We start from the raw sequence: 13,751 nt of genomic DNA on the forward strand, positions 1-13,751 counted from the left end.
GCACAGCAGCAACGGAGGGCTTTTGCTGTCACTCCCTCTTGGGTCTGAAACAGTGGAGGGGAAACCAGGTAAGAGAACCAATCGTCATCAACCCATCCTCCATAGCATGGCAGTCTGGCTCAGGAAGGGAGTGAAAGGGAAGACGCGGGTGGGCAGCCAAGTCATTGAATGGGCAGAGGGTGGTCAGAGCGGGGAGTGGACTGGCTGCGGGGGCCCTGAGGTACATGAGTAAGGGAGGCATGGGAGCTCCCCCTGCCACCTACCTCACCTTGTGGCAGTGCCACGTGTCCTCCTGCCCCATTGTGGCCATGTGTAACCAGACAGTGGGATGGAGTGGGCAGGGCTTAACTAGGGCTTATTTTGGGGTAGGGTTTGTATTAGGCACAGGTGTGAAAATCGGGCTAGGGCTTATTTTTGGGGTAGGTCTAATTTCCAGGGAAACAGTATGATCTCCACTTCACCGATTTTGCTGTAGCGTCATTTGTAGCCATCATTTGTGTTGTAAATGTTGTACCTTGATGGAGGTATCTTTTCTTTTATGTACACTGAGAGTATATGCACCAAGACAAATTCCTTGTGTATCCAATCACACTTGGCCAATAAATTCTATTCTATTCTATTCTATTCTATTCTATTCTATTCTATTCTATTCTATTCTATTCTATTCTATTCTATTCTATTTTAATTCTCCCCTCCTCCAATTCTGCTGCTGTGTTTCTCCACTCTACAGATTCTGCCACCACCAATTTCTTAGCCACCAGTTCCCTTTCTTGGATGGGTTACTCCAGGCCCTTTGTCCTCCACTACACAGGCCATTGGGAAGGGCTGCTGGGCTAGCAGAAGGCAGGAGAGTGTCTGCTGATCTTGCTGGAGGGGGAATGTTGATCAAGTTCTCCACAAGTCCTCCATCTGGGGCAGGTCACTGGAGAGGGCTGCCAGGCTGGAAGTTCGCAGTGAGACGGCTGTGGTAGTCGGATTGCCTCTAGTTTGCTGGACCCTGGGCTCTGGGATGCCTGGCTGCCCACTCGAGCCGGGCTGCCTAGATTGGAGTATGGGTCTAGGCAATTACCAAATATACTGTAACCCACCAGTTTGCTGCCTCCAAAGCCTCCCTCTTGCTTGTAATTCAACCACTAGTTCACTGCTCTCTGTTGCCTCTTTTCTAGCATTGGGCTGCTTAGTTGGGCTCCTAAGCAGGATGTATTCTGTTACCAGCTGCCTCCAACTCAGCATGCAGCCATTCATTTGCTGCGCTGCTATTTTGCTGGTGTTTTCCTCCTTACCCCAATTTCTTCTTTTCCTTTATCTCGTCTATCTTCCTTATCTAACTTCCTGCTCCTTTTTTCTCCATTCCCCCCCCCATACTTTCCTACTTAATTTAGTAACTTTTCTCCCCATGATCTGATACTGCTTCCTTCACTGCGACCATTTTAACTCATTGCTCTATAAGAGAACAGTATATGAGTCCTCCATCTTGTCAGACACTTTCACTTTTTGATCTTTGTTTCCAGACATCTTTTTATTAGCTACTTGACCAGCTGTTGAGGAAAGATGCTGGAGGAAATGTATTATTTCAAATACCATCAACACAGAGCATAAGTAAAAATCTTGTTTAGAAAGTACAAAGAACTCCTTCCCTATAGCACCTAATCTCCTCTACCTAATGAGAGGAAAATACTGAAATCCTGTTTACAATTCCCATGTAAATAGACTCCAAGAAAATAGAGATACAAACTATACACAATATCCCCTGAGTGGGATGATGATCTTCAGTTATTAGAGGGATTTATAAGAGGCCTTAAGCTTGTCAACTTGCAACGTACCTTTTTCTTGGACTTGAAAACATTACAGCGGAAGGTGTTACTGGAGCCATCCCTTGCAATATAACTGAAGATCTTCAGGTCCTGGGAATCGTGGGACACATAAAATATCCTGCAAAAATAGCAGAACTATATATGCAATATACATGCCACATCGGAAACAGGCTATCCCAGTGATGGCTAACCTTTTCTGGACTGAGTGCCCAAAGCACGCGCCCGACCCTCCACTGCGCATGCATGAGCCCCCGCATACTCCCCACCCCCACAGGGCCCCACACACATACGCAGCAGAGACCTGACAACCAGAGGGCTGGCAGGAGGCGCACACGCATGCACAGTGGAGCTGAACTGGTGTGACAGCTTACGTGCTCACAGAGAGGGCATTGCGTGCCATCTGTGACATGTGTGCCATAGGTTCACCATCATGGGGCTATTCTGTCACTGTCTTGGAGAAAAGCAAGCCAAGTCAAGGTATAGGTTCTCAATGATTGTCTCATTAATACTGGCAAATATAAACGTATCTTTCCAATATTACCGTTTTGCAATTTATTCCTTTCCTTTAGTCTACCACTTGCACATTCTTTTTAACCAGATATTTTATTAATCAGAATATATTATTACCATCTGCTAATATGATTAATACACTGTAATGATATTCCAATGCTTTCTGTTTAATGAAACAGTTGACTCTTAAAATGCATATGGTCAGTTACCAATTAATATTTTCTGTCATCCAAGTTATAGCTACAGCATTATAGAATTATAATTATAATTATAATTATAGCCGCCCTGAGTCTTCGGAGAAGGGCGGGATATAAATGCAAATAAATAAATAAATAAATAAATAAATAATATGAATTCCAGAATTCCATCCAAAGGATTATTAGTTCTCCTACAAATACTTCTGCATGTACAGTGCTCATGTCCTAAAGCATGAAATTGTTCGACTGGTGAAAAGGGAAGACTAAAATAGAGACTATCTTTCAAAGTGCTGTCACTGTCACATCAAGACCTAGAAATCTCTGCCAAGTACTAGCTTGATCTTAGGTCCCAATCTGGATTCATTCTGACTGTGTGCAGAGTTCAAATATCCTACAACCTGGAACAGGTTGGGGAAAGAGAGACAAACCCACAAAAAGATCAGCTATCTACCAGCAGTTTCTACTTTCTTGAAGAGCTATGGTGATTAAAATGCAATATTGCAGGCTAAATATGCCCATAGAGCCAGGAATTTAATTCTGACTAGCTCAAGGTTGACTCAACCTTCCATCCTTCCGAGGTCGATAAAATGAGGACCCAGATTGTTGGGTGTAATATGCTGACTCTGTAAACCACTTAGAGAGTTCTACAAAGCACTATAAAGCGGTAGGGTGTGTCAAATTTTTCAACTTTCAATTTCCAAACAGGGGTACTCAAAAGGGCCTTGGGGATTATAAAGATATTTTAGTTACTGTAATATAATTTAGATATGCTTGGTAAGTAACTACATAAATATCATAGTTTTTTAACATTTTGTTTGTTTCATGAAGCAGTATATAAGTCCCAGTACTATTGATATTGCTCTCAATAGTCCTGTCTCAAAAACAGAATCTTGTTTAAGTCATTGGAGACTTGCCTATAATATGCACACTGCTAGTTAACTTTTCTTTCTCCCAGGGGCCAAAAATGAGGCTGCTAACCCATGCTTTCCTTACTCACATCTCTTACCTGTAGATTGGGTCATGCATCACCAGTAGCTTGCTGTCATCCCGGTCCCATTCTTTCTTCTGTAAAAGAGAGCTGCGTATAAGCAGGACAGATGCTTCATTGAGTGACATAACATTTATAAAACTCCTAAGGAAATGAATGTCCTTGAGACAGTATTACTAAGAAACCAAGCACTTTCATAGCTACGTTGTTCTAGGAAGGTGGTTATATCACATTCACCAAGAATGGAAAATATTGCTGAATAGGAGCCAATGACTGTATACTCTGCAGCTGAAAAGCATGAAAACCTTTGAAGATTATCTATCCCCCGCCAATTGGATTCATCCCTGCTGCTTGTCTAATTATTTTTAATCCTTTTGGTAATGCCTGGGCAGGTTTTCTCTTTCTTTTCTTTCCTTCCTTCTCTAATTACCTTCTCCTACTCATCCCAGTACAACCTTTCCAGAAAAAAATTATCATGTAACTTACAACTTCTCCACTGCAAAAACATATGGACTACTAACCTTGATCAAGGCAAAGCAATAGATGCAATCTACATAGACTTCTGCAAAGCTTTTGACTCAGTAGTACATGATAAACTTTTCCTAAAACTAAAATCCTACGGCATTTCAGGACCTCTTCACAATTGGATAAATGCCTTCCTGTCAAACAGATAACAAGTGGTCAAAATTGGTAACGCTCTATCAAATCCTGTTCCTGTCAAAAGTGGCGTTCCCCAAGGCAGCGTTCTTGGACCACCGCTCTTCATACTATACATAAATGATCTCTGTGACCTTATCTCAAGTTATTGTGTTCTCTTTGCTGACGATGTCAAACTATTTAACACCACCAACAATACTTCTACCCTTCAAAAAGACCTTGACTTTGTATCCGATTGGTCTAAAACTTGGCAACTCCAAATCTCAACCAGCAACTGCTCAGTCTTACATGTTGGGAAAAAGAACCCTAACAATAAGTACAAGCTTGATGGACATTACCTTACAGATGACCCCCACCCTATTAAAGACCTTGGAGTTTTCATATCAAATGACCTAAGTGCCAAAGCCCACTGCAACTACATAGCAAAAAAGGCTCTAAGAGTTGTAAACCTAATTTTACGCAGCTTCTTTTCCAAAAACTCTACACTACTAACCAGAGCATACAAAACATTTGCTAGACCTATTCTTGAATACAGCTCACCTGTCTGGAACCCATACCACATCTCTGACATTAATACAATAGAACACATCCAGAAATATTTTACAAGGAGAGTTCTCCGCTCCTCTGAAAACAACAAAATACCTTATACCACCAGACTTGAAATCCTGGGATTAGAAAACTTAGAACTCCGCCGACTCCAACAAGACCTGTGTTTAATACACAGAATCATCTATTGCAATGTCCTTCCTGTTAAAGACTACTTCAGCTTCAATCGCAATAATACAAGAGCAAACAATAGATTCAAACTTAATGTTAACTGCTTCAATCTTGATTGCAGAAAGTATGACTTCTGTAACAGAGTTGTTAACGCTTGGAACTCACTACCTGACTCTGTGGTCTCTTCTCATAATCCCAAAAACTTCAACCAAAAACTGTCTACTATTGACCTCACCCCATTCCTAAGAGGCGTGCATAAGAGCACAAAAGTGCCTACCGTTCCTGTCCTATTGCTTCCTTTCACTATATCAAATTAATATAGTTGTTGCATACTTTTGCTTATATATATGTTTATATGATGTGTTGTTGTTTTATGTCAATGTTTGCATATACTGTTGTGACAAAATAAAAAAATTAAACCTTTCTGTTTCTTCTTTTCCCAGTGCGATTAGCTCTTCTCTTTACCCCATATCCAGTCTTCTCTGCTCCCCCACAACTTCTGCTATTCTGCTGACCAGTAAAAAGAATGACAGAATAACATAGTTGGAAGGGACATTGGACGTCTTCTAGTCCAACCCTCTGCTCAAGCAAAAATACTATTCCAGACAAGTGGCTGTCCAGTCTCTTCTTAAAAACCTTGAATTCTTAAAAACCTACAAGTTCTGAAGGCAAGCTGTTTCACTGGTTAATTATTCTCATTGTCAGGAAATGTTTCTCTTACTGCTCTCACATACAGAAACGTATCACACTTAGAATACTGCATCTAGTTTTGCTCACCATATTATTAAGAAGAGAACCTGGAAGGAGTGCAGCAAAGAACAACAAAGATGGTTAGGGGGCTGGAAACTAAAACGTATGAGGAATGGCAGGGGTGAAATTAAAAAAATTCCCCTACCAGTTCTGTGGGTGAGCCTTGCTGGGGGGAGGTCATGTGGCTGGGCGGGCATGATCAACTTGACATCACTCACATCGAGGGGCTCCTCACCGGCCCCTCCCCTCCCAGCCACTTCTTGTCGCGAATGGCAGGAAAATGGGGAGGGGAATATTCCTGCCTACCATCCTTCCCTCAGTCTGTGCTGAGATTGAGGAATGGATAACAGGCAGGAAAATCCCCTTCCCCATTTTCCTGCCTTTCACAAAAACGGCTCCATTCCAGCTACTCCCCCCCTGTCCCCCTCCCTTCTGGGGACTACCTTAAAGGGACAGGCTGCAGCAGCTCCATTGTGAATGGATGGAGAAAAGTTACCATTCTCTCTGCTGCATTTAACATTGAATTCTGTGGCAGAGAGAATGCTAACTTTTCTCCCTCCATTCAGAATGGAGCTGCTGTTCCCTTTATGGTTCCCTCCTGGCCCCCTCCCTCCTGGGGACTACCTTAAAGAGACAGGCTGCAGCAGCTCCATTCTGAATGGAGGGAGAAAAGTTAGCATTCTCTCTGCTGCATTTAACATTGAATTCTGTGGATTAGGGGCCGGGATAGCTCAGGCAGTAAAGAAGCCTGTTATTAGAACACAGAGCCTGCAATTACTGCAGGTTCGAGCCCGGCCCAAGGTTGACTCAGCCTTCCACCCTTTATAAGGTAGGTAAAATGAGGACCCAGATTGTTGGGGGGGCAAAAAATATACAAATAGAATGAGACTATTGCCTTATACATTGTAAGCCGCCCTGAGTCTTCGGAGAAGGGCGGGGTATAAATGTAAAAAAATAAATAAATTACTGAGCAGCCGGAAGAGGTGAGCAGCAACCGGCCAGGCATGGGTGGGGCCAAGGAGGGGTAATTACTACCAGTTCAACTAACTGATACCCATAATCCCTAGCAGTTCTCCTGAACCTGTCCAAACTGGTAAGATTTCACCCCTGAGGAACGGTTAGAGGAATTGGGTTTGTCTAATCTACTGAAAAGGGTGGCTCAGGGGCTAGGACGTTGAGCTTGTCGATCGAAAGGTTGGCAGCTCAGCGGTTCGAATCCCTAGTGCTACCGTGTAATGGGGTGAGCTCCCATTAGTTGTCCCAGCTTCTGCCAACCTAGCAGTTTTGAAAGCATGTAAAAATGCAAGTAGAAAAAATAGGGATCACCTTTGGTGGGAAGGTAACAGCGTTCCGTGCGCCTTTGGCGTTGAGTCATGCTGGCTACATGACCACGGAGACGTCTTCGGACAGAGCTGGCTCTTCGGCTTTGAAACAGAGATGAGCACCGACCTCTAGAGTTGGCAACGACTAGCATGTAAGTGCGAGGGGAACCTTTACCTTTACCTTAGTCTACTGAAAAGAAGGACTGGAAGTGATATGATAATAGTGTTTCAATATTTGAGGGGCTGCCACAAAGAAGAGAGACTCAACCTATTTTCCAGAGAACTAGAAAGGCAAGACAAGGAACAATGGATGGAAACTAAGGAGAGAAGCAACCTAGAACTAAGGAAAAAGTTGCTATATGCAGAGGGCGATCAAATTATTTTAAGTTCCATCTCTACCAAACCCCCCCCATTCCCCTCCCCCTTACCCCCCACCCCCCACCCCGACTTCCCAGAACAAAATGCAGGGTATCAAAACTAACAATCATAATCTAAAATAATTCCTAAATTATAATCTCTAGTCACACCACACTTAGTCACACTCTCAATTCCCCTCTCCTTCAAAAATATATCTAATACAAAATATTTCCTAAATTTACTCATATGCTATTCGATATTTTTTTATCTGATACTTATTTTGAATATAATCAATCCACATTTTCCATTCTAAAATATATTTTTCTAGTGTATAGTCTTTCAAGTAAGCGGAGATTTTTGCCATCTCTGCCAGATTTGATACTTTGAGTGTCCATTCTTCAATTGTAGGTAATTCTTCTTTCTTCCAATACTGAGCAATCAAAAGTCTTGCGGCTGTTATTAAGTTCAAAATCAATTTAGTCTCTATAGCTGTACAGTCCATAATAATTCCTAGTAGAAAGAACTGCGGAGTAAACTTAATCTTCTTTTTCAAAATATTCTGCATGATCCACCATACTTTAATCCAAAATGCTTTAACTTTTTTACAAGTCCACCATATATGGTAATAAGTGGCATCTTCACAATCGCATCTCCAACATTTAGCCTGGTTAATGTACAGGGAGTGATGGTTAATGTACAGGGATTATTGAAGATGTATAAATATAATTAATGCAGGGTCGGGTCTGCCCAGTTATCATTTTAGAACGGTGGGGAGGGAGAAAAGAGAGAGTAGGAGGTAGGAAAGAGGAGAAGAGGAAGGAAGAGGGGTAGAAGAGGGAGAAGGAAGGTGTAGGGTGGAGGGAGGAGAGGATGTAGATAAGAGAAGGAGAGGAAGGTCTGGAAAGTAGAAGAAGGTAGAAGAGGGAAGAGTGTTAAAAAGGGGGGTGGTGACTGGGCAAGCCCGACTAATTGTATATAACTGTACATTGGATGAATTATTTGATATGATTGTAAAAATAAAACTTTTTTTTTTAAAAAAAAATTATTTTAAGTTCCTTTAATTTATAGGAAATTAATTTAAATCAGAAATTTATTTAATTAATATTTTGATTTGTTTTGGCTTTGCTATTGGGAAATATGGTTTCTGATAAGTATATATATACATCTGTATGCACACATAGATAAGTACATTCCATGCCCTCAGTTGTTACATAGGAGGAGAGAATCTCCAGAATTTATTTTAGCTAAAGTTGATGGCCCTAGTAGGGCATCTAGAAAAGGTGGACTTTACCCAAAGCCAATCTTACTCATCTTTAGAGTTTAAGTGTTCAAAACAATGGTTTTCATGTAGTTATGTCTCTTTTTTAAAAAAAATATAGACCAATATCAATACATGAACAGTGAGGCATCTGGGTATTATTCATTTGAATACAGTAGTAATTATAATATTAATATTATTTGTTATTTAAATCATACTTATGTAATTGTAATAATGTTCTTACACATATTTATATTAAAATATAAGCCTTCATTATTTAATTATTCAACATTTTAGTCCCCTATTCTAATAACAATATCATTAGAATGTACATAGTATCACCATCTTTCAACATCTAATCTTTATATCTAGCTATTACTTTTAATTTATTATATTAAAAATATGCATAATAATATGTCTTTTTGAAAACATGGGGAAGAAAGTACAGAAAATACAGTAAAGTCAGTAAGGAAAATATAAGAACGATCTCTAGAAATAGTATTTCCTGAAACAAGCAATTCATGTTCCAAGGCTATGAGTTTTTGAGGTACTTTAGTCTAATATGCAAATAGGAACTGTGGAGAAAGAGGACAAAAACTGGGACAAATAGGTTAATAAATTTAACCCAAGGATAAGACATAAAAACAATCGCTTCCATGGGCTAAAGAAATACAAGAAGAATGATGACAAACTAGACAGAGCCATAGGGTGAACCACTGAGATTGCCAAATCAGACAAATGATGAACAGTACCATAAGAATGTCATCATATATGATAAAGAAGACTGCCAGTGGAAGACTTGAAGTAGCTTTGAGGAAACAAAAATGGGGGACATTGTGTAATTTCTCTTGATGATTTGAACAATGTTAACCAAGTATTTTTTGAGTTTAAAGTATAATAGAGATGTGGATTTTGACTAGAATGTGAATATGAAATATGTCATATTTCTAATGAGGTATGGGAATATATATATATATGAACCAAGGTCATCCCAATGGGTAGTGACCAGAGACTGAAATTGGTTGCCAAGGAGACGACAGAGCACCTAATTGGACAATGTGATCTGTGACATACAGGGGAGGGGGGAGACCTAACTTTTAATAATACGAAAAAGCGGGAAATAGTCAGAGCTGTTTTTAAGTTTCATTCATGCTGAATTGATGTAGTCAGTAAACCAGTGCTTTGAAGAAGATGGGAGTCTCAGAGTGCTGAATTGCTTGGGTTCGTCAGTAGGAACCTTGGCACTGATCATCACCGTCGCCATCATCATCTGAGATGCCTGCGTCAACCTTATAGCCAATTCAGCAGAAATATTTCCTTTGTTTAATACAGAAACAACTTGAAGCAACACAACTGTATCAGAAGAAATAATTAAAATATGCAATAAGGAACAAGGAAAGAATGAGGATTGTTGGGTTTCATACAGTTCTGTGAAAATAATAATAATACAGGAAGTCCTTGACTTACAACTGCAATGGAGTCTGCCCATTATGGTTTCAAGTGGTGACGATAAAAGAGACAGCCTCGCTTAATGATCCCCTCCACCCCTTACTCTTCCAGATTTGGCCGTTAAATGAATGCATGCACCATTATGCGGAGCATGGTGCCTCAGGGGTAGAGACCCGGGAAGGTCTAGCCCAGACCCAGGCCCACCTGACTTGAGCTTCCCAAAGCCTTCCCCACCCTGAGGCACTCTTTATGCTCTGTTCCTTGGATCCTTGCAGCCTTTTGTCTGCTCCCAACTTAGTCATTCAGTCACCGAAATGAGCCTAAAGCTGGGAAGCAGAAGCTATCAGTGTGTGGGCTTGGAGGGCAAGGCCTGCTTCCATTCAGCCACCCAGGGACTTGCAGGACTTGACCTGCTCCTCATCCAGCTCCACGTCCAGCAGCACCCAACTTACCTTTCTGGTTTTTGCAAAGAGGCACCTGGCCGATGTGAGGCTCTAATCCAGGAGTGTTAAATTCAATGGCTGCAGGCCGCATCCTACTCATGAGATGCTTAGATCTGGCCCATGGGGCTGCCCTGGAAACAGTGAAGGACCGGCCCGTGGTGCCTCTGCCAGTGGAAACGGAGCTCGGAGAGACCATGCACGGCCTGCCCAGGCTCCATTTTCAGCCACGACAGCCTCCTGCAGCCCTCTGCCAGCAAAAACAGAGCTTGGGGAGGCTGTGCACAGACCACTGGGCTTTATTTTCACTGGCAGAGGGCTACAGGAGGCTGTCGCAGCTGAAAACAGAGCCTCAATGAGTGACGTCGAGCTGGCCATGTCCATTCCTGCCCCCACCCCCTGCCTCTGTCCCCTCCGAGGTCAAACACAACCCTGATGTGGCCGTCCATGAAATTGAATTTGACGCCCCTGCTCTAACAGCTCCACACACACTGGTAGCTTCTGGTGCCTGACTTTAGGCTCCTTTGGCTTGATGGCTGGATGGGAAGAAGGCCTCAGCCTACAAGCTCCAAAGCTCCACAAGGAGCAATAGCTTCTACTGCCCAGCTTTAGGTTCCCTTAAGTAGCTGATGGCTGAGCAGGCCAAAGGTCTGTAGAGAACCAGCAGGCTGTGTGGGGATGGTAGGTCCCTGCTGTTGGTTGTAACAGTAAACAACCACAGGCTCACTGCAACAGACAAAACTTTGAAACCAGGTTATAGGTAGCTTTGGGGAGAGGGTTCTGTAGTACCTTTGAATGGTTGCTATTCAACTGGCTACAATTGAAGATTACTTGTACACAGATAATATTTCAGAGACCAAAATTTCCAAAGCATTTCTAATTTACAAAAAGGAATTTTTAACTGTAGAACAGAATACAAATTTTAGAAATCAAAAACTTACCTTCTTCTTCTTCTTCAGTACCACTTTCACACCATCTACAGATACCAGCAGATTCACTTTCTTCTTCTTTATACTTTTGGCTTTGAATTCATACTGTCAGGTGTGAAACACAGGTGTAAGTAAGGCCTAACTTCAGCACTGTTCAGCAAACAATAGGACATGTCAACCTGTGCTGGGCCTACCTCATTTTCTCACAGCTGTTACTGTCCCCCTTATAGCCACTTAATCATTAAGGCACACAACCCTCTTCCGCAACAAATGACCAGCAAGCAGTGCTACATTTCTGGGTCTCTATGATGCAATTGGATTTAAGGAGTCTTTGCAAGTTGACTCAATTCAGCTCAGTAACTGTTCCAAAGAAAAGTGGGAACATAAGAGTTTTGCAATGGGTAAGATGCATCAGGGCTTATTTTCAGGGAAACACGATACCGGAGATGATGGGGGACCAGCACCCATTGCACTGGCTACGGCCTTCCTGGGCCGGGGGCCCCACCTCCCCAACACATGCACAAGAAGTGGCAAGTGCCTCTTGCTCTGGGGCTGTGCAGCCCACCCCACCCTGGCAAAAGGGAAGAGAGTAGAGTCTTGGCTGCCTGTTAGGGATTCCTGCCATTGCAGGCAGGGAGGCAGGCGGGAGATCATCCTGCGTGTGTGGCGGAGTTGGAGGATGAATTGGATGGCAGGGGGCCGAGCATGCAGGGGCTGCAGCGTAGCATCATCCTTGTTCCGCCACCTGCCTCACCTGACCTCATGGTGGCAGCGGCACCAGCAGGCAGAGGCAGAGGAATGGGTGGGGAGGCACGCAATCTGGCCCACTGGATGTGCCATGTGGTTGCCTGTCCTGTCACGAACATGGGCAAGCAAAGACAGATCATGCTTCTGTTTCAGTGGTTTGGTTGGCAGAATGGACTTGTACAGGGATGATGTTTCCTACACTGACTGTTTTGGAAGTGGGTGGTCACTGTGCCCTGATTGGCTCTTACTCTTGTCCCATTGGCTGGAACAATAGGCTAGAAAAAAATGACTGAAAACTTGTTGTACTCCCATTGAATATAAAAAATCCTGATAGAACTGCTTCCACCCTTCACTTTAATGACTCTAATTTGAAGGTCTGATGCCTTGTGAATTGTCACAAGACCTGAAGTCAGGATTGCCCTCCATAATGTGGTTTTTTTCCAGTACCATAAATAAAATAGAAACACATCTCTTAAACTCTCTTCTGAGTGTACACTTTATCAAGCCAATATACTGTGTTAATAATTTATTTATTTATTTATTTATTTATTTATTTTTGTTTACATTTATACCCCGCCCTTCTCCGAAGACTCAGGGCGGCTTACAATGTATAAGGCAATTGCCCTTTCCATCCTAAGCTATTTCTTTTATTTTAGAATTCATGTTATTTTAAAAGACAGAGAATGGAGAAATTGCCTTTTGACTTTCTTCTAACTTTTACTCTGCCTTTTCAGGCCAAATCATCATGAAAAGTATTTTAGGAGTCTGATTCAAGTGTGTTGTGGTTTCTATTATTGCTAGTATTATTATTATTCTGTTGAAATAACGTTATTTATAGTATCTCACATTCAACTGATATGACATGAAGTAGCGTATGCATAATTTTAGCGCAGGATTATATAAATTTTAAAAGCATATTTATTAAGTTCTTTTTTGAACTTTTACACCAATAAAAATGTTATGTTTATATGTAATTTTCTTGTCAACAATTCCAAAGTGGGAAAGCTAAAGTTGACTGGGAAAAGTCCATACATTTTCAAACAGCCAAAGATTAGAAACACTGGTACATACTCTCTGTACTACCTTCATTGATTTTTCAAAACCCACTTTCCCAAGGAAAGTAAAAGGTGAAAGAGGGATAAACAGGAAAAAATGTGGAGCATTTCAGTAGTAAAACACACTTGAGATTTTTTAAAAAATCTTTTACCAGGATTGGTTTTTGTGTGTTTTATTTCTACTTATAATGACTGTGCAACAAAATCCTCTGGGGCCTGGAAGCTATGAGGATTTGGGATGGGGGTGTGTGTGTGTCAGATTAAATTTTAGCAAAACAGAGTTTCTGGTTATCAGTTGACATCTGGGCAATCTTGTAACATCAGTAATCATTCTTGAATACTTCAGCATTCTATGGTTGAGGCCTTTCATTAACATTGTTTGTATTTGTGCAAATCTTGAGGCCATCCATACCATAGTTTGCTATAATGTATATGCTGCTAAACTAAATATAAAGTTTATATTTCAACCCTTCATCTCACTGCTTCATTGTTGTGAGCACACAATGAATCTAGGACAGATTTCAGACCAAAATAAAATGAAAGGATAAGAGCATAAGACAT

General features: G+C 41.6%; 1 protein-coding gene across 2 annotated transcripts in view; it reads right to left on the bottom strand.

Annotated features, from left to right (window-relative positions):
* The window catches only part of NOS1AP (nitric oxide synthase 1 adaptor protein), a 107,518-nt gene that overhangs the window by 72,822 nt on the left and 20,945 nt on the right, over positions 1-13,751 (bottom strand). For both annotated transcript variants that reach the window (XM_058175851.1, XM_058175852.1), the window contains exons 3-5: positions 11,401-11,493; positions 3,528-3,586; positions 1,824-1,932 (exon numbers count right to left, since the gene is read on the bottom strand). In XM_058175851.1, coding sequence (XP_058031834.1) covers positions 1,824-1,932; positions 3,528-3,586; positions 11,401-11,493 — 261 coding nt within the window. The remainder of the gene's footprint in view (positions 1-1,823; positions 1,933-3,527; positions 3,587-11,400; positions 11,494-13,751) is intronic.

The sequence above is a fragment of the Ahaetulla prasina genome, chromosome 3 (genome assembly GCF_028640845.1).
Source record: "Ahaetulla prasina isolate Xishuangbanna chromosome 3, ASM2864084v1, whole genome shotgun sequence".
Lineage (NCBI taxonomy): Eukaryota > Metazoa > Chordata > Lepidosauria > Squamata > Colubridae > Ahaetulla > Ahaetulla prasina.